Consider the following 25,215-nt stretch of genomic DNA (forward strand, 5'->3'; position numbering starts at 1 on the left):
CTTATTTTCTTTCCCCTCTTTGACCTGTTGAGAAAAAAAGGGGGAAGGGAGGGGAAGTGCTAAGAGCAACTTGGGTATCTGGCATTTAGCCAAGGTCAAACCACATTTACTCTCAGAGATAGTTCTAATACACCCGCATCTCTCCTGTCGTTAGTGGGACAAACCAAACTCAGCCCTGGAGCACACTTCGTTTTTCTAAAACCAGCAGTACTGCAAGTTGTGCAAAGGGAGAAGCTGTAAATAGGGTGGGGTTGCCTTCCAATAACCTCATTTATTATATTATTTGAAAGGATACAAAGCACTTGCAAGAACAGATTTACTGTTAAAAAAGGAAAGGATTACTAGTTTTTAATGCTCTGTCACATTCCTTCCCTGCACACACATTCTGGTTTTGGATTACTGCACTTGTTCCCTGTTGCACACCCAATGCAGTGCCAGGCCTCTTCGTAAAGCTGGGCTGTTGTTCCAGTTCGCTATAGCCGAAAGCGGTCTCGCCCCACCACCATCCCTCAGCTCTGGCCACTTTGCTAGGCGGGTGGCCAGGCGGGGTAGTCGCCGCAGGCTACTGCCCCACGCTGGCGTGCCGAGCTCCTGCCTCAGGAACGGCAGCTGCACCTCTCAACGGGGCAACCTGCTTGCTAGAAGCACAACACCCCTAAGCCGAATTGTGGAGGCTCCCCGCACAACGCACCACCTAAAAAACAGCTGCTTAGACAGGAGGCGGGCGGGCCAGCCCTCACTCTCCGCGAGATCCCCGCCTCAGGGCTTCGGCTCCAGGCTGCGGCAGAAGCAGCTCTCGAGTCGGGAAAGCCGGCGGCTGCTCCCTCCGCCGCCAGCAAACCCCTCCCCCCCGGTACCGACAGACCGACAACGCACCGACGGACAAGCCGCCCGCAGGCCCTGCCGCGCCTCAGGCGCATGCGCGCCACCGCCCGCCTGCGCCCCTCCGCTTGGCGCCGGCGCAGTCGGTCGCCGCCCGCATCCCGGAAGAGCTCCTCGCTCCCACAGGCCTTTGCGCCTTCCTTTCAGGCCCGTTCCCGGCTGGGTGAGTGGCGGCCCCGGGGCCGGGCGGCCGAATCCGCCGCCATCCGCCTTGCAGACCCCGCGGCGGGGGGTGGTGTCTTTGGCTTGGCCCGGCGCGGGTGGCACCGAGTGGTACCTGTCGGCGGGTCCGCGTTCGGCGGGGCTGGGGCCCATCTCCCTGTCGTTCCCCCCCCAGGCCTGCGCTGTACCGGACAGGGCGCAGGCCCGGGGAGGCCTGCGGGGAGCTTGTTACGGGGTTACGGCCCGTGCTGGGCCTTGGTGAGGGAGGAGGAAGCTGAGGCCGCGATCAGTCCTTGGAAGGAGCTTTTCCGGCATTGTCATCTCCATTGGGGACGGGTTGAGCTGCTCTCCTGGGTTGCCCTGAAGCAGGAAGGGGCTTGGACATACAGAAGCAGGATGGGGCGGTTTTAGGGGCGCTCGAGGCTGGCCAGGAGCCCCATCTTCATGGGAAGTGGTCAGAGAGCCTCAGATGTTCGTGCTCCTGTCAGGGAGATAAGAGTAAAGCATTTGTGGTGCTGAGAAGTTGCTGTGTAAAGTCTGCAACTGGTGCGACCCCGGGGATGAATTAAGTTTTAAGCTTCTGAATGGGGGGTTTGTGTGGCTGGTAAGGAGCTGGAGCCGATGGTAAGGAAGGGGACAGGGGAAAAGTCCGAGGGAAGTTGGGTCTGCGTTTGATGTGTGCACGGATGCTTTTCAGCGTTTCTCAGATGGCTCCTGCAAAGAAAGGTGGTGAGAAGAAGAAGGGGCGCTCTGCCATCAACGAGGTGGTAACCAGGGAATATACCATCAACATTCACAAGCGGATCCATGGCGTGTAAGTTCTTCTTATCAGTGGAATCAGCCTGATCTAAAGTGGTGTTTGGAAGTGGGTTCGGTAGTTTAAACGGCAGAGAACGACAGTCCTTACCGGCACGATGCTAACGCATGATGTTTTAGTCCCTTGTGCTACTGTTGTATTCCGAGGAAGCAGCTCTGTACCTACTTCTACAGACGTATGCTTGGCATATAGCTTATGGGAACAAGCGAGTTTGGTTTTGTGTTTATGGACTTAATTTGAAGTTAGATCTATTTACCTCTGACCACAGGTTGTCATTGTTCCCCAAGTGACATTTAAAGTTTAGCCCACTGTGTTAAGTTTTAGAAATTAAATACTGTATTCAAATGATTGGCGCCGTGCTTCTCACTAAATTGTTTGAGGTGTAAATTGAGGTATGATTTGAGTTAAACAATATTTGTTGTGTGCAGGGGAGCATAACTTTTTACCTGACAGAGTGTTGAATCTCATAGAACTGGGCACTAGTAAAGTGCTTGAGAGGACTTGCTGAGAAACTGTCTCCTTTTGATTCTCTTTGTATGTGTATGGCTACAGTCAGGTGGAAGAAAACTGTATCCGAATCGAAACAGTTGCTGAAATTGCTGAAGTTAACTTAGACTAGGAGAGAAACTAGGCAGCGGACTATTGCAAAACCATGGGTGAGGATGGGAGGCAGTGGTACCTTTAAACGGCAATAAGATGTTCAGGCCTTGCTTGTTGATTGTTTATGGCAATTCAGTCTACTTTTAATGCTGACGGTCCTGCTATACACTTTTTTGGGTTATCCTCTTTTTCTTCTTGGGCATGAAGTACTTGGGGTGAAACACTTCTGGTTTAATGCTTGTCTCACTTGTAGTTGCTCACCTGCTCCTGATTTCTAGTACCACAGCAGTGTGCAAATAATACTAAATATAACCCACTGTGGGACCTCAGACACTACTGACACTAGTTGCATGTCACAGCGTGGGTATAATGTATATGGCAAAACACGGCACAGCTCTGACTTTGAGTGTAAATGCCCCATCATGCAGAATCTGTTCATAATAGGCATGAGACAAGCTCTACTTGTAAAAAAAAACAGTTCTGATGGTGGTATTGGTGCGGTCCTGCTAGCATGAAGAAAGTAACCATCAAATACTGTTTAGCAGAGGCTGTTATTCAGAATAGTGTCCGTTTTGTTCTTCTGCCATTTATTTCAATGCTGATACAGTTCTGTCAAGTTTGTATTAGTGTTGCTGCACTGCTTTTCTCATAGGCCTTTTATTCAGAGTATCTGTGGAAGCTCTGATCTCTTCAGTAACACTGTGATAAGTTTTAATGTCAACACGTTTGACTAAGACTTAAGAGCTGGGACATCTTGCAGTTGCAAACTTGCACTGAACTTATTCCACATAAGTGTATGTGGTTTCTATTAGGCATTGACATTAAGGTTAGCAGCTGCCTACCAGAGTAACGGTCTAGTCATGCTGTGATGCAACTCTTGAACAGCTGTTGAACAAAATTCTTTGGATTCTGCGTTTGGAGAATGTCAGTGGGTGAATGCTGCAGCAAGTGTCCAATGGTGACAGTTTCCTGAAGAAATGGCTCTTGTTTGTCCTAGGGGCTTCAAGAAACGGGCACCGCGTGCTCTCAAGGAAATCCGTAAATTTGCGATGAAGGAAATGGGTACTCCTGACGTTCGCATTGACACCAGATTGAACAAAGCAGTCTGGGCTAAAGGGATAAGGTAGGTTTCTCCAGCTTTCCTTTCTGGGCGAGGGAGAACCTTGTAGCTGTGTATGTGTAGGTGCAGGACTTGGAGGAGTAGAAAAATTGGTATACTTCTTGCATGCAGTGTTTGTATTTTCTTTGCAAATGCTTCCTTTCTTACAGTGTGTGTGCCAAAGTAATCTTTCTGACACCTCTTCTGGTCAACCCCCTCGGCGTATTTGTAGCAAAGCTTCAGAAAACTCTGGAATTGAAATAACTTCATTCTACCTCCTAATAAGAATAAAGCAAAGGAAAGAAGGAATGTGGGTTTGGAGGCAGAGGGCGAGAAAGGATTGGGATATTGTAATGCTCTAGTACCCCAATCCCTATTGCAGCAGACAGTTTTTAGAAACACGGCTTTTTAGCAGTACCTACAGACCCAGGCTAGGTACCTGGGACCCAAACAGGATTAGGTTTTGAAGCATGCTGAATTGTTAAATGCTACACAGGGAAATAATGGCATGTTTTAAATAGGGCCATTAATCTTGTCTTGAAAGTACAAATGGTAAGTAGTTTGGGGGGCAAAAATTTACAACTATTAAATCTGCTACAGAGGCAGCTGATTTGGTGTTTGATGTGTGAAGATGGTCCAAAAGAATTCCTGTGAGGAGTGGGACCTCTTAAATCATAATAAAAGGTTAACTGGTAGGAATTAATACTCTGTGTGATACACTGGATACACACGAACCCTTTGTCTTGCGGGAATTAGATTCCTAAGTCTAGCCTATGACATACTTACAATCCTTTACCTGGAATTGTGTGCTTAGGCCAACCCTTCCTTCAAAAACAGAGTGGGAAGATGGCACTAAGATCTTTCTGGGCAGAGGTTCCTCTGTCCTTCCTGTTGAGCTGTTCCAGTTCAGGTGCAATGAAGAAGTAGCAGTTCAGCCAGGTGATTTCAGAGCTTATAATAGCGAGGCTGCCAACCAAGACTTCTTTATATTAACTGGTAGAGGTGTGGTCTGTGGAGCAAGGAGTCATCACATCTATCTTTCCAGCTGAGTTTAACTGCAGTTTTCACTAGTTTGGATAGAGAATGTATGCAAAGTAAAATACCTTCATCTGAAAGGATCAGGAGAGGCTGAAATCACTATGTCAGCTAGTATGATAATCAGTGATCTAAGTAGCAAAAAATGCTTTTTCACTTGATTCAAGAAAGGAGTAAATGGAAGAAGGTTCCTGTGTCTTAATAACTACATCCATCTGATTTAGTAAGTATGCTCTTGAGAACATACAGCAAGGGAGAAGTTCCTTCACATATTCTGTGCAGCAAAGTACTCTTGAGGAGGAGTTTCCCAAAATCCTGAATTCATTTTGAGGTGGGAGGTTATTTGAAAGAATGATGTAAACAAACAATTTTGCGCCTTCCCTCAGCAGCATCTTTTGGGCAGTAGTAGGGGAGGATGCTAAGCTGTGACTTGCCTGTTACAGACAAAATCATCTTAAGTGATTTAGTCATGGTTCCGTGGGCTTTGTGAAGAAGGAATGTTGGATCGGTTGTACACCCACGAGAAAGATCTTGATTCAGGTCTGATGCTTGCTAGAATTTCCACATGACTTCTGGCATGTTTGGGCACAGATTGGGCAGTACTGTGACTCTTGCTGACAGGGGCCTCAGTCTTTCAGAACAGACGCCTGGGGATTTTTCCTTACTGCTTTCTGTTCTAGTAAGAAATGCTCGTTAGTAACAGCTGCTGGCTGATCATACTCATGCTGTGCTTCATGTTCATCTTCAAAGTATATCTCCTGGATCAGTAGTGGACTTGTGATGCACTTCTGACTTTATGCTCCCACTGGATTATGGATTCATCTTACTCAAGGCTCAGTTAAATTTTACCTGCTCACTTTAACAAAACTAAAAAAAAAAAAAAGGCAGAAAAAGCTCCTCTAAGGCAAACAGCACAATCTCTAAGGTACAGGATTTCACTCTTGCTATTATGATGCTGAGATAGAAACACAATTGATTCATCATGTCTTTGCACAAATAGGCAAAGCTTAAGAATTTAAATCTGTGGGACCAGATGGGTTACACCCAAGGGTTCTGAAAGAGTTGGCAGATGTGCTCGCCAAGCCACTTTCCATGATTTACCTGAAATCGTGGCTAACTGGGGAGGTCCCATTGGACTGGAGGGTGGCAAATGTGACACCCATCTACAAGAAAGGCAGAAAGGAGGATCCAGGAAACTATTGACCTGTCTGACCTCGGTGCCAGGGAAGGTCATGGAGCAGGTCATCTCGGGTGCCATTAAAAGTCATATAATGCACAACCAGGGGATCAGGCCCAGTCAGCATGGGCTTATGAAAGGCAGGTCCTGCCTGACAAACCTGATCTCCTTCTATGACAGGGCGACCTGTTTATTGGATAAGGGAAAGGCTGTGGATGTTGTTTACCTTGACTTTAGCAAGGCCTTTGACACTGCTTTCCACAGCATTCTCCTGGCAAAACTGGCTGCTCAAGGCTTGGATGGGCACACGCTTTGCTGGGTAAAAAACTGACTGGATGGCCGGGCCCAGAGAGTTGTGGTGAACGGAGTTGGCGGCTGGTCACAAGTGGTGTACCCCAGGGCTCGGTTTTGGGGCCACTCCTGTTTAACATTTTTATTGATGATCTAGACGAGGGGATCAAGTGCACCCTCAGAAAGTTTGCAGATGACACCAGGTTGGGTGGGAGTGTTGATCTGCTCAAGGGTAGGGAGGCTCTGCAGAGAGACCTGGACAGGCTGGAGCCATGGGCTGAGGCCAACTGGAGGAGTTTCAATAAGGCCAAATGCCGGGGGCTGCCCTTGGGTCACAACAACCCCCAGCAGCGCTACAGGCTTGGGGAGGAGTGGCTGGAGACCTGCCAGTCAGAGAGGGACCTGGGGGGGTTGATTGACAGCTGGCTGAACAGGAGCCAGCAGTGTGCCCAGGTGGCCAAGAAGGCCAATGGCATCCTGGCTTGTGTCAGCAATAGCGTGGCCAGCAGGGACAGGGAAGGGATCTTACCCCTGTACTCGGCACTGGTGAGGCCGCCCCTCGATTCCTGTGTTCAGTTTTGGGCCCCTCACTGCAAAAAGGACATTGAATGACTCGAGCGTGTCCAGAGAAGGGCAACGGAGCTGGTGCAGGGTCTGGAGCACAGGTCGTACGGGGAGCGGCTGAGGGAACTGGGGGTGTTTAGTCTGGAGAAGAGGAGGCTGAGGGGAGACCTCATCGCCCTCTACAGCTCCCTGAAAGGAGGTTGCAGAGAGCTGGGGATGAGTCTCTTTAACCAAGTAATAAGCGATAGGACAAGAGGGAATGGCCTCAAGTTGTGCCGGGGAAGGTTTAGACTGGATATTAGGAAGCATTTCTTTATGGAACAGGTTGTTAGGCGTTGGAATGGGCTGCCCAGGGAGGTGGTGGAGTCCCCATCCCTGGAGGTGTTTAAGAGTAGGGTTGACATAGTGCTGAGGGATATGATGTAGTTGAAAACTGTTAATGTTGCATTAATGGTTGGACTGGATGACCTTCAAGGTCTTTTCCAACCTAGACGATTCTGTGATTCTGTAATTTGAGAGGGGATAGTAACCATGGAACAAAGAAATTTTACTTTCTTTTCTATGAATTAGCAGGTTTCAGTACATATTTTACTGAAAAATAATCTGTTGTCTTTGTTTTAGGAATGTTCCTTACCGTATCCGTGTGCGTTTGTCCAGAAAGCGCAATGAGGATGAAGATTCACCAAACAAGCTATACACGCTGGTTACCTATGTACCAGTGACAACGTTCAAAGGTAAGGTTGGATGCGGTCTTTCTTCCTCCACGCCGTTTTTCTGGACAAGTAGCGAAGTGGGACAGCTCCTCCTGTAAGGCAAAATTCAGATGAAAAGCATGCTGAAGGGGTCAAACTGCTGGCTTATGCTAGCTCTGCTGTAGAGAATAGGGCTGCTAGCTTGCTTGATCAGCATTAAAAAGTAAATACATAATTTCACGAGATAATCGTGTAAATTTTGAGAGAATAAAAAACACTGTCCATGGTCGTTAGAGTAGTTTTAAGGTTTGTTTTCCCATATAAAGTACATCCTCTGATGTCAAATGCTGAAGCAGGTTGAGTCTTTCTGCTTATCATCTGAGAAGTATCTTATTTCCAGAATTGATCTAACATGACGTTTTTAACATTTGGTGAAATACTTGCCTATATAGGGTGATCTTCCAGTAGATCAGCAAACTGGCTTTGAAACTGTAGGTGCACTTGTGAAAACTTGCATAGACATAAAGGGAATTGTCCTAGTAATAGGTGGTGATACAATTTCTTGTTTTGCAGGTCTACAGACAGTGAATGTGGATGAAAATTAAACTAATTTTCATTACAATAAAAGGATAAAAAGAAAGTTTATTCCTAAATTGGTTGTTTTTATTGTCTCTTCAAGATCTCATCTGTGAAGCATTGAGTTGAACAGGTGACAACATCTTAAAGCAGCTTGCTTTCTTTGGCCTCGCACATAATTCTGTAATTTTCTTAATTAAAGGTAGACTTTGGTTACATGTGAATGAAGTAAGGAGGAGATGAGAATGTTCCTATGTGGGTGGCAAAGTCCTAGTGGTTTTGTTTTGTTCTTATGGGAATAAAGAGCCACGACACAGTATTTTAAGTTAAGGCCAAGTTTGTTTAAAAGACAAACCAAACCAACAACAACAAACCCTAACCCCCAAAACTGTGAGATCGGTGCTTCATGTATGTAATCTGTGGATAAAGTTAACTCCCTGCATTTGGTCCCCACTGGTCTCCTGGGCAGACTCAGGGAGTGTCTCCCAAGCAGGTCTGTGCACTACACTGAAATGTGGCGTTCTGACCAGTGAATTCTGAGTGCACTAGCTCAGGGAATTTGTTTAATGAAAGTAGGACTAAAGGCAGTTATCTTCCACAAAATCAATAAATACTGTGCATGCAAGTCTGGTACAAAAAGGGTTTATTGAAAAGTGCATGTTTTCACAGACCAACATCAGAAGCACAGTCCATGTACACTTAACGTTTCAGCAAGACATACAAACTGGAATACAATCAAATATATTAAAATAGTTTCAACTACCAGCATTGAAACAGTTTTCAGTATTAGTGCAAAAAAGGCAACCCAAACTGCAGACAGTAGCCAAGAAGTGTTTTCCCCTGTTTTGGAAAAAAAAAAAAAAAAGGACAACTGGAGCCAGCCTGTGCTCTCCCTCCCAGTGCGGAAGAGGGCTTCAGTGTCTTCACACTGTAGACAGATGTTTCCTTTTACATTCAAAACAAGAACATAATTAATAAATCAATGGCACAAAACAAACCTACACACCCTTTAGCTTTTAAAGCTCTTCAGCTGAGAACCACAGACGAATTTATCAAAAGTCCACTGCTAATTGAAAGCCTTTTACAGTTTGTGCTTTGGCATCATTTCAGTGCATTTCATTTTTGACAGGTTTGCTACTACTGTGTGTTTAATTTTGTATGTTCACCCCGTGGCTGGCAGCTCATTCCATTTGTTTTGAGACTATACTGATGTAGCTTTGCATTCTCAAGTTTTGGCTTCAGTTCTAAGGGTTTCTCAAAGAAGTTAACTAATGACTGTTCAGTCAAGAGGGATGCTAAAATATGTTCAAAAGAGACAGTCCAGTCCCCTTCAGTTACAGGTGAAGGTTGAGAGTCTTTGTGAGGGGTCTTCACAGTGTCAGTAAAAACAGCATCCTGGTCTGAAGCAGAGGCCTCAGGCTGCAAGTCCTCGGTGAACTCGTCTGAGCCGCTCCCCAGGCTGATGCTCCTTTGTCCTACTTCTCCAATCTGAAGCAACAGTGTGGTCACAGTGGCGATAGCCTGGTACAAATCATTCTCCTCTGGATCTTCATGGAACATGCTGTACAAGGTTTTGCAGAACTGAATAAACTCCCTCTGTAAAGGATGAGAAACCCAAGTCAAACTGTAAGTGTAGGAGTTAGGCAAGAGCACCGTACTGGAAAGGAAGGCAAAATGCTGGGTATGCTATGTTTATATGCTCATTTATAGCTTCTGCCTGCTTGTAAAAAAAAAAAAAAGCTAGCTCGGAGATTTCAACCCTCACTGGGTTGAAAATCTGGTGCTGCAAGTCACAAAGGGAAGAGAGCAGAAAAGTATTTTGCTGCCTTGATGAAGGAGATCAGGACCTCCTAGATTACCAAAGGGCAAGTGAGATACAAGGCAAGGGATACAAGCACGGCTGTTACACAGACAGCAACCAAAGTAGCTGTCCACAGGCCGGCAAGCAACTTCCCTTGTGTTTCTCTCCCATCTTTCCCCAGCTCTTCTACTAATAAAATTCAGACATCTTCCCTGCCCAACGCCTTTCTCTCCTTCCTTCCCTTGCTCACCCATCACAGATGATTTATCAAGCTAGAGAAGATGTTTTCCATATCCTATTATGGTATTTGTGAGCTCTTGAGTTTCATACAGTTATGGGATGGCTAATTCAGGGTGAACAGGAGTGCAGGAAGTCCAGTCAAGTGATGCCTTTATGAGGGATGATAAGGCCCTGCTGAGCTGTCAGGTTAGGTACATGCCACCCACTTCAAACTTTCTTGAGCAACACCCACACAGAAGGATTCTGGGTGTAGTCCCATCTTTATATGTCTGTGCATTTGTTTTACTAATATGGGACCCTTTTCCCTCCAGGAGATTTCCTTACGCCAACAACATACACAAAGCTCCACTGGCATTAGGGAGGAGATGGTAAGATGATGAGAACCTTCAGCTGTATTACTTCATGCAGTACTAGCCAGCGCTTGGCTAAGACAGGGCAAGTCCCAGTTGGGTGATGGACTAAGAAAGAAGTTACTGGTTTGGTGAAGAGGAGGTCAGAGAAGACAGAACAGCAACATATATTCTCAGGAATTCTTTGGGCTTAGGAGGAGGCTTTTTTCCGGCCTGTTATGCTGCAGGTGAGGGTCAGTTTGAAATTCTTTCTATTCACCAACCAGTCTGAGGAGACGGAGTTGCTGCAAAGTAGCTCTTTAAACACCTGCTCACTGGACCAGAAGAGCCCAGTCCTCGATACCTGAAGGACTGAATCTTAAGCTGAGGCTGAAGTTACACTTTCTCAGAAAAAGCTAAACTGTTGTACCCAGTCATTTAATTTTCATGTACTCCTTTAAAAACAGACTACAGCCTTTAATGTATATACCTGGCTCATTTTCGGCAATTCTTTTTCAGTTTTAGAATCCTTTTCTTTGGCTAGATCCTTCAGCATCTGCTTCAACTGCTTTTGGTAATCTACTGCATCACCTTTTTTGGAGCAGACACAAAAAGGAGAATTAGTTTTCAAGTCACTGGAGTAAACTGACATTTCAAAATAAATGCCAGAGAGCAGAGATAATAGAGAAGGGTTAACAAATGGGAAGTTGGTTACCTCAATATGCACACATATCAGAGAAACATATTGGACATACCATTTGATTTTCCAATAACTAGTGGTCTTGAAGTTGACAGTAAAGGATTCCTTAATGGTGACTGGCTGTCTCGTTCATTTTCTGTGAGAGCTATCCAAAAAAGTGATAAATGTAATGATTAATCCTTCGAATGCTTGGTTACTTATGCTTTTAAAACTTACATATTTGAAGAAAGCAAAGTAATTGGGCAAAGATGTTTTTAAACAGTACTTCATTAAATCATACTGTAAAATTATGTTCACGTAAGTAACACTAGTGCTGCAGTGAGAGAGTCAAAAGTTTGCCAAGAGTGGCATGTTTAATTAAAAACTTTGCACAGAGAAACTACCACAAAATTTTGTCACCTAATCAAAACTGGATCAGGATGTGATAAGGAGACCTCTAGTACACATGGGAGTACAAGCCATCCAAAAACGTTAGTTCACATTTTGTCTAGAGTAGCCACATAATTGGCTGCAAAAGATCTCTGAATGCAGCAGATGTGAGCCTTGACATGGTATATCTATAAATTTTATTCAACAATGTTTTGACTGGAGTAATTTTTAAAAAGCAGTGAGCATAATTACAAATGCGCATCCTGTATGCTCCCAGCTGAAGGATGCACGATAGGGTTCTTCATTAAGCAGCCTTTTCCCAAAAGCTTTAAGCAAGAGATTTCTGGAGAAACAGGTATTCATTCCTCTTCTGATTTCTTACCCGGTGGGATATGCAGCTTATATAGTAACTTTATCTTTTCATTCATTTCTCCATTATACATAACATCTGCAAAGAAAAAAAAAAGAACAAGAAGGAAGTGGACCTGAGCATTTACTCCCACAGTTTAAAATATATCAAGCATCTCTCTGTGCACAAAAGATAATTGTTTGCATGGACAATACATGAAAACATACGGCCAGTATATTACACTGAAATATTTTAAGTTGTGCCTGTCAATGAGGAACAGCAGGTGACAGCCATCTGGTTTGGTCTTTGTTCTTTAAAATAGATTGGGAGTAAATAACACTATGGAGCCAAGGAAGATGACAGGGAATCTAGCAAAGGCTGTTTGCTGCCACAGATTAACAGGAATGTGAGAGGGGGGAGACAGAAAACTCTCTTTGGGACCATCATATTCTTAGTATTTCTCCCCTTCAGCCCCTACTGCTGTTCTATAGAATAATCCCAAAGGAGATAGGTACTTCGCATGTAATATAATTCATATTTTCAATGACCAGTAGAAATGAGATTCTGAACTTTTAAATGCACTGAAATACTGTGAAGAACTTTTTTTAAAAAAAAAACTTGTATCCCTCTAAGAATCAAAATCAAATGATAATATAATACAGGATCCCTTAGTTCACATAAAACAATTCTAAAAAGCTTAAGTGGCAAGAATATGATTTTTACTGAAGCTTTCAGTGTTGATTCAGGTTTTTTCACTTGGGGTCAGGTAACAGTTGAGATGTGGCACTTTCTTCAGCCAGATTTTGAGATGGGCAGCATCACCTTATTAGAACAGCTGGTGGCCTCAAGACCAGCCCCAGCACAGCTCTCAGTCCCTGCTGGCTAGCGTTTTTTTGTTCTGCTTACTGTCGACATATAAGGCAAGCAGGAGTCAGCTGTGTAAGATTAAGTCTTCAAGAAGCAGTTACAAAGAGATATATTGAGATTTCAGAGGTATATTGAGAGCAACAGTCTGGTAGAGAGGATTTCCTAGCATTCCATGCATACCCAAGTATAATTTTAATTCAAAAAATATTTTCAACAAAATTACTATTGTCCAAGAAATCAAATATTTTAATACAATATTCAATCATGTCCTTAGGCTTTCTTTTAAATCTAATTTGACTTCAGGTGATTGAAACACACAAACTTAATAAAAGTCCCTTGTTAGGCTAATTACAAGCCTAAAAAAATAATTTGCCCGCATCCTCCCCTGCCAGTTGTATGGCATTTTAACATCTGTGTCTAACCCGTGCGCCACCCCCGGCTCTGCCCATCTTCCACCCCGCAGGGGAGCCAATACCTAAGCAGCTGGCAAGCCCCTTGAATTCAATCAGCTGGTCCATGTTCTCATCCAGGAGCCGGAAGGTCCTTTGCGCGAGGACGTTGGTGTGCTCCCCGCAGGTCCAGGGCGAGACCAGCCTATACAGGTTTGTGAACTGCTGGGCATCGATGCGGTACTGCTCAGCGTAGGGTCTGCTGGGGTCATGTCGCTCCACCACCGGACTCGTCATTTCCCAGTAGCATCTTATCAAATGTTCCCTCTAAGAGAAATCAGAGGCGGGAGAGGGGAAATTGTGGTGTGCGGTATCAGAGAAAGCACAACCAGCAAAAAAAGGCATTCATATCAAAGTATGTGGGAAATGCTCAAAATTATCTGTGCGAAGTGCTGTAATGATACCAAGGCCATTCCTGTGAGAAAAAGCAAAGTATTAATCTTTAATTAGAGCAGCCAAGCGCTCTCATGATTTCCAATGGATAATTAATAACTTTGAAGGGAGACTGGGCAGATTCTTGGAAGAAATTCACTGCAGGCTACTGAAACTATTAGCCACAACTGGCTCGGCATGTCTCTAACCAGCCAAAGGTACAGAGGGTCAGAGAAAATCCAGGGTAAGCATTACACAGGCTTGGCCTGCTCATTTATTCTCTCTCAGACCTCTCTATTTGGATACCGTACCTATTAGTCTTCCCTTAGGGACAGGCTGATGCAAAACAGAGAGTCCTAACAAAATGAGCTGTCCCAGGGAAGCAAGTGTGCTAACAGTAAAGGAATCACCACCAAGAAACTAAATGAGGAAAGAGGAGGAGTGCAAGCCAGTCAAAGCTCAGAAACAGAGAAGCAAGAAGCAAGAGGGAAGTGCTGAAAAGCAAGCCCCAGCAGCATCCTCTTACAGCCACTAATGGAGGAAGGATACAACTGCTCTTAGCCACAAAGCTATGCAACACTAAGAACATACCACAGTCACATTCTCAGTATTTATAGCTATGAACAATACACAAAAGAAATGGTCCATTAAGGGCGCTAATTACATGCTTGGACCTCTAAATCAAGTATAGTTGTATAAGCTTAGATGTCCCTGTCATCAAATAACTTTATAAAAGTTCTATCGAACATAAGCTTGACAGAAAGGAACTGAAGTAGAAACTGCTTTTAGTTCTTAACAAATAAAAAAAAAGTTTAAAAATTTGGAACAAATAGCAAGAACACCAGTTCGTGGGGATTTTTCGCCCATGGAAAACAGAGTCTGCCTTTAAAGAGCATTAAGAGAGCAGGACTTAAAAGTACTGCAGAGCTCCCAGTGAGCAGAGCTATGTATTATTTAATTTATTCTGCACGTGAAAGTTACCAGAACCTAACTTCCCATGGACCATTTTCAAGCAGTAAGTTAGAAAAGAAACTGAAGCAATTCTCCTTTGAAGGATCAGTATCTTACTATTCCTCTTTAAGAACTCGGCAACCACAGAAAGGACAAAATTACAAGATCCCACCCAAATAATACAGCCCAGGCAGAGGACACAAGGTCCAAGGTGGCACTGCAAAGCGACAGCTAGAAGTTACACCCCGAAGCCTCAAATAGGTGCATCCTCTACTTTTCAGGGAGACCAACCTTGAACAAATCATACAGTTCCTCTAAATCTTCTGGAAGAATCGAAACATCAGGGATGACAACTCGGAGCTTAAAAAGAAAGAAAAAACATCAGTCACTAGCTTTTCTCCCATCATCACTTACATGAGCAGGCCCCTGAGCCCCACAGGGACTGTATTTATGTGGTCCAGCTGAAAACTGCAGTACAGAAAAATATCTGCAATTTTTCCCCCTTCTTTAGGTTCACCAGTTGGACAGACTCATGAAAAGAGAAATCCCTCAAGGGCTATTAGAAACAAAGACAGGAAGTCCGTAAACTGCAGGTTGCAGGAGGCCAGGGAAGCATCACATCGCACTCTCTTCTTACACTCTTCCCCAGGCATCTCCCTGGGGCCACGGTCAGAGACAAGATGCTGGGCTGGTCAGTCCTGAAGTTCTTGTTAACATGAAAGCCACCCTAGAAAATAATTCATGTGGCCGCAAAAGAAAAAACAAACCCATCAGCATCCCAGGAAAGAGCTTTTTCCAGAGTCAGTAATGATTCTTCCTTTTTTCAAAATCTGGTGGTGCCTTTTAAAAAATGAAAGCTGTCTGCCTGCAGAAAGATGTTAAGCTACCTCACTTGAAACAATACGCTACTCACCACATTTTGCTTGGTTGTGTCTTCGTGGCTCTGCAGGACACGGATTCGATGTTTGTAGCGCATGTGCTCTATCTGTGCCACAGAGTGGTCTCCAAATTTCTACAAGGGAGGGACAGAATTTTATTATTTTTATAGTATTTTATGATATTTGTATTTCTCATTTACTGAAACTACAACTTTTAAAGTGTTTTGAGTTCCTGAAGAAGCATACCCAGTATCTAACTGATCTGTCAGTGTAGGTATTTATACTACACCTAGCCTTGTGCATTTGAGCACTTAGTCAAGGAATCTGTAAAGATGTGTATTAAGTGTCAAAATATACACATTGAATTTAACCTTTTTATTTTTAAAAATTCTAACCTAACTGACCAGTAGACACAGAGTAGTATTTTACCTCATAGGAGTCATGAATCAGGTTAGCTATTTCAGTCACTGGGGAGGCTTCCTGGTCGTCGCTGAAGAATGCATGGTGATTACCAATAGGTGGCAGAGGGCTTTCCTCGTTTTTGACATGCTCTAAAAACCTGAAAGGAAGAAATATAAGCAACACAGATTGCACTGTGCTCTTCTCAGTATAAATAAGCAAACAAGTCCTATGGCTCAGACTTAGAAATAAATTGGTTTTCGGGCTGCTAGGCTTTTCAAAAATGCCTTCATGATTACTCATCCAAGGAACAGCAAGCCAGCCAAATGACTAAATGCTGCCCAAGGAAGAAAACTTCTGTCTCCTTGAAGTCTGGAGCAGGAAGCCTGTCACTCTAGGGAAGGCACGAAGAGCAGCAGTAAATATTGCACATTGACGCAATCAATGCATGTCTCGGTGCTGCCAGGAAATTTCACAGGACATCTACTCGTCTGATGTACAAAGCCCATTGTTTAAGGCAGACACCGCAAAAGCAGCAGCAGCAAGGTAACACGAAGGGTTCCACTGGTGCCTACAGCGCCCTGTCGATATCACACCGGCACGCAGTTGCCTTTGTTTTATAGCTCCTTCCATGATGGAAGGAGCACTCCTGCGTGGCCATACCTGCTCAGGATCATCAGGGCCTGCCCATCGTCCTTGCTGTTACACAGATCCACGGCATTGGCTTCCAGTATGGCCAAACCCAGCTGGAAAATGGCTTTGATCCCATCATAGAAGAAGCAGTCCACAACATTCACAGCACTTTCCAAGGGCATGATGCTAAGGAAGAGGGTAAGGAACCATGAAAGAGAGATGGAAGCTAAGGTTGTCAGATCCTTCATATGTTCAGCCAGTTCTGGAAGTTGCTCTTTTATAAGCTCTTCAAACACCGACTGGTCTACCTGAGCACCTGCAAATCACAAAGAAACAGTATTAGCCAGGACTGACACGGGACAAAATATTCTTTAAAGCTAATGATCGCTGTCAACTATCAACTGCAAGACTTTCTTAAGATTTAAGCTGACAAGATACATACACATCTACAATGAAAAATCCCATTATTCTCCTGCTGTGATCTCAACCCCAACCCTTATGTCCGTAATCCTTACTGTACAACTTTCTGCAAAAAGACTTTTGTTGATTCTCCCCAGTGCCTTTAGGGTGCAATGAAATAGTAATAGCAGCAGCTGTTGGTTTTGGTTAAAAGAGCACGTAATAATTAAGTGCTAGCGAAAGCAATCTTAAAGCATTTTACTGTTCGACTTGGGATCTATGCAGTGAAAATAAGAAAGTATACATTCCTCTCCAGGGTATGTGCTCAAGCAAGCAGGCAGTACAGCTTTAATTCTAAGTGAGAAAATATAAGATGGAAATCCAAATATGGCTACACACACTAAACACAAATAAAAATATTTACACATATATATATATAAGCAGATATAAATATATGCTTACACACGTATATATCTATATATAAAGAACAAAAGATTTCTGCAATGCCCAGATATACGCCTTCCTAACTGTCCCAACCATTCTTTCCAAAATGAGCAGATTTGTGCTCTGTTTTAGCTACTAGCTCAGTGCTACTTTGTCAGCAGCTAGTGTAGAATCAATAGTTTCGTATCGCTGAAATGGCCTGTGTCTACAAACCACATCTGCCACATCAGGGGCTTTAACCAAAGACACTGGAAGTTTAAAATGTTCCTGTATACAAAATGCAGTTACCTTTTCACAATTATTTTGTCTTTCCTTTCAAGTTATTTCATTTCTTTCTCATAGTTCATATTCTGCTAGTATTAGGAAATAACTTTAATTGCTAGGAAATTCCTGAGACATATATATACCCTTAGCACTCAAATCTTCCGTTGTTCAAAAGCAGAATACAACCTGGACAATTTGTGTCAGAGAGCCAGCATCTTTGGGCTTTGCATCTAAATCATAAAAAAACTCCCAGCTATGAAATTTCTCTGTCTTATAACTTTTCACAACAAGCCACAAAGAGCTTCTCCTGGTGGCTGAACAAACATTACAGCACCACAAATCAAAAATAAGTGCCAAAGGACATGCAAAGAGCTTTTGAGAAACACATCAAGCATGGTGCTTTGCTTTGAAGAGAAAGCCTTCTCACATCAGATGATCATAAATAAGAATGGTAAAGAAAGCAGGAGAAAACGGACTGGGGTTACTCAACAGAGGGCAGTTTTTGTTTGTTTTTTTTTTTTTTAACAAGCCTAAAACAAACAATTTAATAGCCATAGTTAATATAGACCCAATAAACAGAGCTGGTTTTAGGGGTATTTGTAGGAAGCCAGAGACAGATAGGCATCACATATAAAAAGGTAATTCCACACTCAGAGGCAGCACTGGCAAAAGCAGAGGTTTAAAAGGAATGTGCGATGCTGCCCAGATCTTTTGCAGATCTTGTTATAATTAAATGTTTACACCGTGGATGTAAGTCAAGAAGGTGTATTCAAAGTGACTTTTATGCTCACCTTTCCATTAGGCTCCCAGAAGCCATGAAATCTGAGCAACTGAAACTCTAATGTATTACAGCATGAAACCACGACAAGGTAGGAAAATACTAGGGTATCCATTTAAAAAAAGATGACCCAAGATGCAAACTAAATGACATCTCCAAGACTGAAAAGGCAAATCTGAGAAATTAAATTAAGTTTTCAATGTTTCAAGAATTTTAATATCAATATGACAGTCAAACAGATAAAGTGGGGTAAGATGGCCTGCTGGTTTATGCAGAGGATGGAAAAGTCATGGTGACATGAGAATAGGATGTGCATGATCCTTGCCACCACTCTTGATCCAAGTACAACTTGTTTCTACCTTGCAGCTATCTGCTTATAATTTCCTCTATGCATTGCTCAAGGTAGGACAGAGGGAATTCCTGAAGGAGGAGATAATGGGTGCCAGCCCTGCCTGCAGGGTTTTCCCATTTGCAAGCAATGAAATCATAAAAAGGCTTGTGAAAAGACAAGAGTGGTCATAGATGGCAAGGGTGAAGGAGGGAGACAGTCATGTAATAAAAAAAAGGTTGAGTAAAACTGAACTGCCTAAGTTTTGAAAGCAAAAATTGTGAATAAATAAATATTTTTAAAAAATATTTTGAATGTCATGAAGAAAAGGCCCAAGAAAAGATGGAGCTCAGAAGGCCTGTTACAACTAAGGTCACCAGCTGTCTTGACTGTAGAGATTACTGGCTGACACAGGAGGAAAAGCACAGTGGCGGGTATCAAGATCAGAGATCACCAATCACAGAGAGATCAAAATTTGCACAACAGTGTTGGCATTGCGGACAAAGAAGGAAAGTTGGGTCTTGGAAGTGTTATGCAGGAAGAAACAATACAAAGTTTAGACAAGAGCTGGTTGCAAATTAAAAAAGAAGGTCAGCTGAAATGTGAAGCCAAGAACACTAACTCAAGCAACAGGAACCAGAGGATGGACAGGGTGAAGAAGATCAGTAGCACCGATCTGGGCACACTAAGGTCTAGGGTCAATCAAAGCTTCAGAAGTAACTGCTCAGTGAGGCAACCATGCTGCAAAATTACACTGCTGCTGTTTGACCAGGGGGAGCAGGGGACCTTCCAAGCTGAAGTCCCTGGCTCTTCACACTGTGGTGAGCTGTGGCAGTACCTCTTCTAAAGTCATGGTACTCTTTCCTTTGGGTACAGAGGACAGGAAAACAGAAAGACAGGACAGCCATGACTATCAGCACTCAAACAATGTAGGCTGTAGCCATGGCAAGTGACAGGCAAGATACAAAGTCAAAATCAAGTACAACCAGTGATATGGCCAGTGGGGTAACTCAAGTTTGGGTGCAGAGAATGCTACTTAGGGGCAATAACCCAACAAGCACCAAAGGTATAAGTAATTCAAGGCAGACTGATGACATCTAGAAATGCACAAGGACAGAAAAAGCTGTTTCTTTTTTAATCAAGGATGGAGACAGACAAACATGGAAATAAGTCATCAAGACAGCAGTTTAGAGTCATGTTTGGAGACAAGAAGCAAAATTCTGACAAGTGGGACAGTTACAGTGCCCAATCCGCTAGCTGACAATACCAATAGCATTCAAGGCACTACCAAACATCCTAAGCATCCAGCTAACTTTGGAATAACTGCTTTAACTTACCTTACCTGCCAGCTCCGGGACAAGACAGTGTGCGGAGGCACAGTGCCAGGAGGAAGGTATGACAATCTCATCCTCCAAGAAAAAGATTGTAAATCTTCTCAGATGTCTCCTCCCACTACTCTGGCAGAACAAGAGTGCCCACACCATTTCTAGTTCCCAGAAGCACTCCTGTCCCCACCTCCTCACAAGTGACCCTGATCCCTCCCTTGCTACAGCAATGGTGTAATGACAGATGCCATAGCTAAAGCGTAAGGTCAGCATTAAAGAGGGAAAAGCTCTCAAACATTTCTCTAAGAGGAGGAAGTGACTGCAAAAATACTCTTTCCTGTATGCATACCTGCAATTACTGCATCAAGCTACTCAGCCCCTCTCTTCCTGTGCATTAGGCAGACGTTTGCACAACAGTCTTAAAAATAGTTGCATTGCAAAGAACAGGGACACATAGCACATGCAGTACAAGGCATGCACTGCAGAGGGACTGGGCTTATTTCTTAATGCAGCATCTCGCATTCAGAGGGTTTTGTATCAACCCTCATTACAAAGGGCCAGTTTAGATGCAAGCCTGTATTAACTCTGGCAGTCAGGCAATGCAGACAGGTCAGATCAGAAATAGCTGCCCTAGCAGATCTTTCTTAGGTTCCTTTTAAGCAGCTTGAGTCTCTAATACTGAACATTCCTAACCAAGGCATGCAAGCTCTTCTATTTTTACCTAACAGGCAAAAGTGCCACCGCATTCTGACCAACAGGGAAAAAAAAGACAAACTGTAAAGTTAAGCATATATTTATAGTTCTTGCAGTTCAAACCCTTCAGACCAAAACCAACCCCAGCTGGAACCTGAGCAGCCACCGCTGCTGTCCCTCCACACTGAACCAAGTCCATGGACTACCTCACCCATGGGGTCTGGACCTCAGAAGACCCTGAGCATTTTACTCACACTAATGCCACTTGTCTGCCCCTTCCCAGTTAGTGAGAAGGGAGACACCAGCTCACCTATCACTCGGTGGTTGAAGTAATCTGGCAGCATTCGTTCACACACAGCAACCAGCAGCCAAAAGGCTTCTTCCTCTTTGGCATACAACAGCAACACAGAGGTCAAAATATTCATAGACTTACAAGGGCAAAGAAGAAAACGGGATTTGTTAGTGACAGCAAATCCTACTGACAAGAGCTAAATTGTGGCTATTTTTAAAGAAATAAAAGTAGCCTAACCCGATGTAAACAACTAAAAAAAAACCCCAAATAACAAGAGAAATGTAATAGACAGCAAACACATAATTGCAACCCAAAGGCATAACAGGTTTTTCAAGCTTATATACACTGCTTTTCACAAGAGCAGTAGGGAACAGTGGAGAGAAGCACAGTACTGGATTTGCCCAGATACAAAGCAGCTAACTGACAGTGCAAGATGTTTTGGGGCTGCATTCCTCTCCTTCTGGCATCTGGACCAGCCTGATGTTAATCAGAATTCAGGGAGCTGCACAGAAGGTAAAATTATTTTAGCGGGCCAGCTTTGGAAGAAAGGGGCAGAACTTTAGTTCATTAAATCTCCAGTGCTCTACATGAATCTCATCCGTGCAGGCCAGTTTACTTTGCACTGTGTCCAAGTACTGTGCAAGAAACACATTTTCGAACAAACAGAAGCATTAGAAACACTTTTTTTTCCCCTCCTTTAAATGCAGTTTTCAAAATGCTGATGAAATACCTCTGTTAAGTCTGTGCAGCTGTTTTCCAGAGTAAATGACATTTAATATCTGAAATTATGTACTTTTCCTAACTAGAAGGACATTATTTATCAAAACCACCACTAAAAATACTCCCAAGAGAATGATAAAACTGACAGAGTGGAAAGAGGAAAAAAAGCAGCGAGCATTATCCCACTGGGAGTTTTTCACCTGGCAGTATCCTATTTTGGGGTTCCTGTGCGCATATGCTGTGAGCACCCTTCTCAGGGCAGCTATACCCGTCTCGCTCTGGAAGGCAGGGTGCTCTGGCAGTGAGCGGTGGAGGTCACGCTCAATCTCCTCTGTCGCCATACAGCACTTGCCCATGGATGCCTCCACCAAATGTACATAGTAACCAGGATGCGAGGTGAGATCCGTCACAGCATCTGAAGGCAGGAGGAAGAGAGAAAGGAGGATGCAAATGGATTAGGATGACACTAAACTTAGTGTTGTGGGTATTACTGCTTGACAGGATGTAAGCAAGATGGTTTTCCCCAAGGTACCAGAATTTAGTGGAATCTCCAGACCTGAAAGAAATAAAAGTCCTAGCAGAATACGTGTCTTGAAAACAAAATAAATATCAGCAAAGCTTATATGATGCAACATCATTCAAAACAGCCTAATACCGACATTGAGCAGAAAACTTCCCCAGCAGAAAGTACTACTGGGAAAAATGTACTTGGTGCTGTTCACACCCTCCAAGGAGGAAAAACTCCACATGAAGGAATACTTTTTACAAATGTTTGAACATGTCATATACTGGATTAAGGACTAAACTTGAAATCATATTGTAGGCACATTCTGGCTCTGCCAGATCTGCGGATGAAACCAGTTGTTTTTTTCCATCCCTAGATTCTACTACCCCTGCCAACATTCAACAAAAAGCAGACCCAAGACTGCTGACTTTAAGATGTCATTATTTTGCAATAATTTGATTTGTCTAGGCTTAAATCAATATTTATGCTACAATCTAATTGTTGCTTGAAGATTAACATTATTTTATGAAAACATGACGTTAATTTTAAATTACACAGATGAAGGAGATGTTATGTCCATTCTTCTGTGCATCATGTCATGTCATCCTGAGATAAAATTTTTACAGATCTACCTAGGTACTTCCTTGTGCTTATTAATTCCGTTCAGATCATCTCTCTTCTGTAAGCAGTATCATAAGCTCCATGTAAACGACCTTTAATTGCCCTTGGGAGATTTCTTGACTAAATGTTTTGCCACTTTCAGAATCCGATGATGCTTACAGCCAACATTTCTAAGCATGCCCACCTGAGAAGAGCAGCCAGAGTTTGCCTCTTAAGGATTCAGGGATTCCCATAGCAACAAGTTTTCTGATCTTCTCTGTGCGAAACATGCACACAGTTCTGCCATATTCTACAAAATGGTCATCCCACAGGCTCTCTTTAATTTGCTCCCTAGACTGGGAACAAAAAGATGTGTTTTAAAAGAACAAATAGTGTGTATGTGAGAACCCATAAACAGAAACATTTTACATATTAGAAATTCTGCAGTGTATTTCAATTACCAATGGAAATGCGAAGTCTGCTCTAAGGACTGCAACTGTCCCCATTTTACACATGGAATTCACCACACAGGGAGAAAAATTATAAATATTTACTAGAAAGAAATGGGGGGAGGGAGAAGAAAAAACTCCAAGCAAATAGAAAAGCCGTTATCACATATCTAACTTCTCCAGCCAATACAGAGTTCAATTTACTAAAAATGAGTATCTGTTTGAATGTGATCCCATCTTTTTAAAAAACGAAAAAGCCCAAACCTCCTACAACTTCCCCCAAATGATACATACCTTTCCAAAATCAAGGCCTGCCATTCCTGACTGATGAAAGTCTGACCTTAGTGCTTCTGCATTGAGCAAATAACTGCTCTCCTTTTCAGATTCGCTTCTCTCCTTGCCTTGTGAAGCCTCTGTTCCCAGACATGCGGGCTCACCATCCCTGAGCACACATGTGGATCCAAAGGCAGGACTGCTCTGGAACGAAGAATCAAAGCGGTAATGACTGAAAAGAAGCTAAGAACTACATCCTCAACTGTCTTTGAGACACAGAGCTGGGTTAGCCTTTGCCTTTTGCATCAAAACCTTTCATACCTTTCTGAGGAAAGGCCTTACTCTGACTTTAAACTTCATTTTTTACTTTATAATTCATTTGTATGTCAGGAAAAGGGTTGTTACTTTAAAACAGAAGTTGTTAGTAAATTCTAAGTGTCCTTGATGACAAGCTACCAATCAATCTTCTTCGGTTAGGATTGGAAAAACAGAATCAGAGAACAGTTTAGGTTGGAGAGGACCATCTTTTTCAATCCCATGCTGAAAGCAGGGCCCCTTAAGACCATTGCTGGGGGCTGTATCCAGTCAAGTTGAGTAGCTCCAAGGAAGGGGAGTCCACAGCCCCTCTGGGCAGCCTGGTCCAGTTCTGCCCACCCTCAAGGGAAAATCTTTCTCTTTTTATCTATTTGGATTTTCTCTTGCTGCATCTTGGGACTGATGTTGCTTGTTCCTCAGCACCTCCTAGAAAAGTCTGGCTCCATCTTCTCTGTAACTCCCCATTAGGCAGTGGAAAACAGGCTGTTTCCTCAGTCTCTCCCCGTAAAGCATGTGCTCCAGCCCCTGATCATCTTGTAGCCCTCCACCGGACTTACTCCAATTCGTCAATGCTTTTCTTGTGTGGTGGGGTAGAGTCAAAACTGGACACAGTACTGCTGATCAGCCTCAGAAGTGCTGAATAGAAGGGAATAGTAACATCCCTTGACCTGCTTGTTACAATCCTGCTAGTACAACCCCATATGTTGTTGGCCCTCTACCTCTTCACTGTAAGAGCACACTGCGTGACTTATAAGCTCAACCTGTGTCTATCATGACCCCTCCACCTTTTCCACATGGCTGCTCACCAGGCAGCCAGCCAGCCCCTCCTGTTGCATGGGGTTACTCTGCTAGGCTTCTCACCAGCTTTTGTTGAATTTCATGAGGTCTCTATCAGCCCTCACTGAGATCTCTGTGAAGGGCAGCCCTGCCCCACACCATATTCACTGCTCCCTGCAGTGTGTCAGTCACAACCATGCTGCAGTTGTGCTCCATCCCGTCAGGCAGGTCTTTAAAGAAGGCATCAGAAAGCACTGGGCCCAAGATCAACCCCCTGAGAAAGGCAGGACAATGGACCAGTGGATAAACATACTGAATTCATAATCCAAAAAACCCCCCAGAAGTTCAGTACCTCATTCTTATTTGGCAAGTTGTTACAGTGCACTGGGTTGCTGGAGTTCACCTCCTTTAGCCTCTGGAGCAGGTTCTCCACCAAAGTATCTCGGTCCTTCAGCTCAATGAACTGAAAGGCCATCTTGCTCCTTATGCTAACAATGATGGGGTTAGGGAGAAGGCTTGTGTCCTCCATCTTCTCTATACTGATTACCTTTTCCAGAAACATTACAGAAAACACATTATGCACCACATCCACACAATATCCTAAAATAGTCTACATGTACAAAAATGAACAAACACAGCATTCATATGCACACGTGCTTTAAACAGGGTTATTCTTATTGCCTTTCCTTGATCAGACACATCCTACCACCTGAAGTTCATGGCCTCTTTAGAAGCTCAAAGCAGACACTAAAAAGTATCCCAGCTACCTTCTTTTTTTTTTTTTTTTTTTAAATTACTTTGCAGCCCACTTCTGGAGAGTT

General features: G+C 43.5%; 2 protein-coding genes across 3 annotated transcripts in view; one reads left to right on the forward strand and one right to left on the reverse strand.

The window, feature by feature from the left end:
* The first annotated feature begins 964 nt into the window (after positions 1 to 964).
* Positions 965 to 7,964, forward strand: RPL31 (ribosomal protein L31). The gene is made up of 5 exons (XM_074930295.1): positions 965 to 1,045; positions 1,742 to 1,858; positions 3,459 to 3,584; positions 7,249 to 7,361; positions 7,893 to 7,964. Exons 2-5 carry the CDS (start codon positions 1,752 to 1,754, stop codon positions 7,922 to 7,924), a joined length of 378 nt encoding a protein of 125 aa, XP_074786396.1. The 5' UTR covers positions 965 to 1,045; positions 1,742 to 1,751; the 3' UTR covers positions 7,925 to 7,964.
* Positions 7,965 to 8,527: 563 nt separating this feature from the next.
* The window catches only part of TBC1D8 (TBC1 domain family member 8), a 50,019-nt gene continuing 33,331 nt past the window's right edge, over positions 8,528 to 25,215 (reverse strand). For both annotated transcript variants that reach the window (XM_074908854.1, XM_074908864.1), the window contains exons 7-20: positions 24,747 to 24,941; positions 23,324 to 23,506; positions 22,786 to 22,936; positions 21,676 to 21,890; positions 20,774 to 20,891; positions 16,263 to 16,548; positions 15,630 to 15,759; positions 15,236 to 15,334; positions 14,614 to 14,682; positions 13,026 to 13,266; positions 11,717 to 11,782; positions 11,021 to 11,110; positions 10,756 to 10,856; positions 8,528 to 9,491 (exon numbers count right to left, since the gene is read on the reverse strand). In XM_074908854.1, the coding sequence (XP_074764955.1) occupies positions 9,033 to 9,491; positions 10,756 to 10,856; positions 11,021 to 11,110; positions 11,717 to 11,782; positions 13,026 to 13,266; positions 14,614 to 14,682; positions 15,236 to 15,334; positions 15,630 to 15,759; positions 16,263 to 16,548; positions 20,774 to 20,891; positions 21,676 to 21,890; positions 22,786 to 22,936; positions 23,324 to 23,506; positions 24,747 to 24,941 (2,403 nt within the window). In that variant the 3' untranslated portion in view covers positions 8,528 to 9,032. The remainder of the gene's footprint in view (positions 9,492 to 10,755; positions 10,857 to 11,020; positions 11,111 to 11,716; positions 11,783 to 13,025; positions 13,267 to 14,613; positions 14,683 to 15,235; positions 15,335 to 15,629; positions 15,760 to 16,262; positions 16,549 to 20,773; positions 20,892 to 21,675; positions 21,891 to 22,785; positions 22,937 to 23,323; positions 23,507 to 24,746; positions 24,942 to 25,215) is intronic.

Source organism: Athene noctua, chromosome 1, assembly GCF_965140245.1.
Source record: "Athene noctua chromosome 1, bAthNoc1.hap1.1, whole genome shotgun sequence".
Taxonomy (NCBI): Eukaryota; Metazoa; Chordata; class Aves; order Strigiformes; family Strigidae; genus Athene; species Athene noctua.

What these genes read in the sequence shown, in the direction of transcription:
- RPL31 (XM_074930295.1), top strand. Translation starts at nt 1,752, where the DNA reads ATGGCTCCTGCAAAGAAAGGTGGTGAGAAGAAGAAGGGGCGCTCTGCC. An exon ending in CACAAGCGGATCCATGGCGT is followed by an intron (nt 1,859 to 3,458) that starts GTAAGTTCTTCT and finishes TGTTTGTCCTAG; the next exon opens with GGGCTTCAAGAAACGGGCAC. An exon ending in GTCTGGGCTAAAGGGATAAG is followed by an intron (nt 3,585 to 7,248) that starts GTAGGTTTCTCC and finishes TCTTTGTTTTAG; the next exon opens with GAATGTTCCTTACCGTATCC.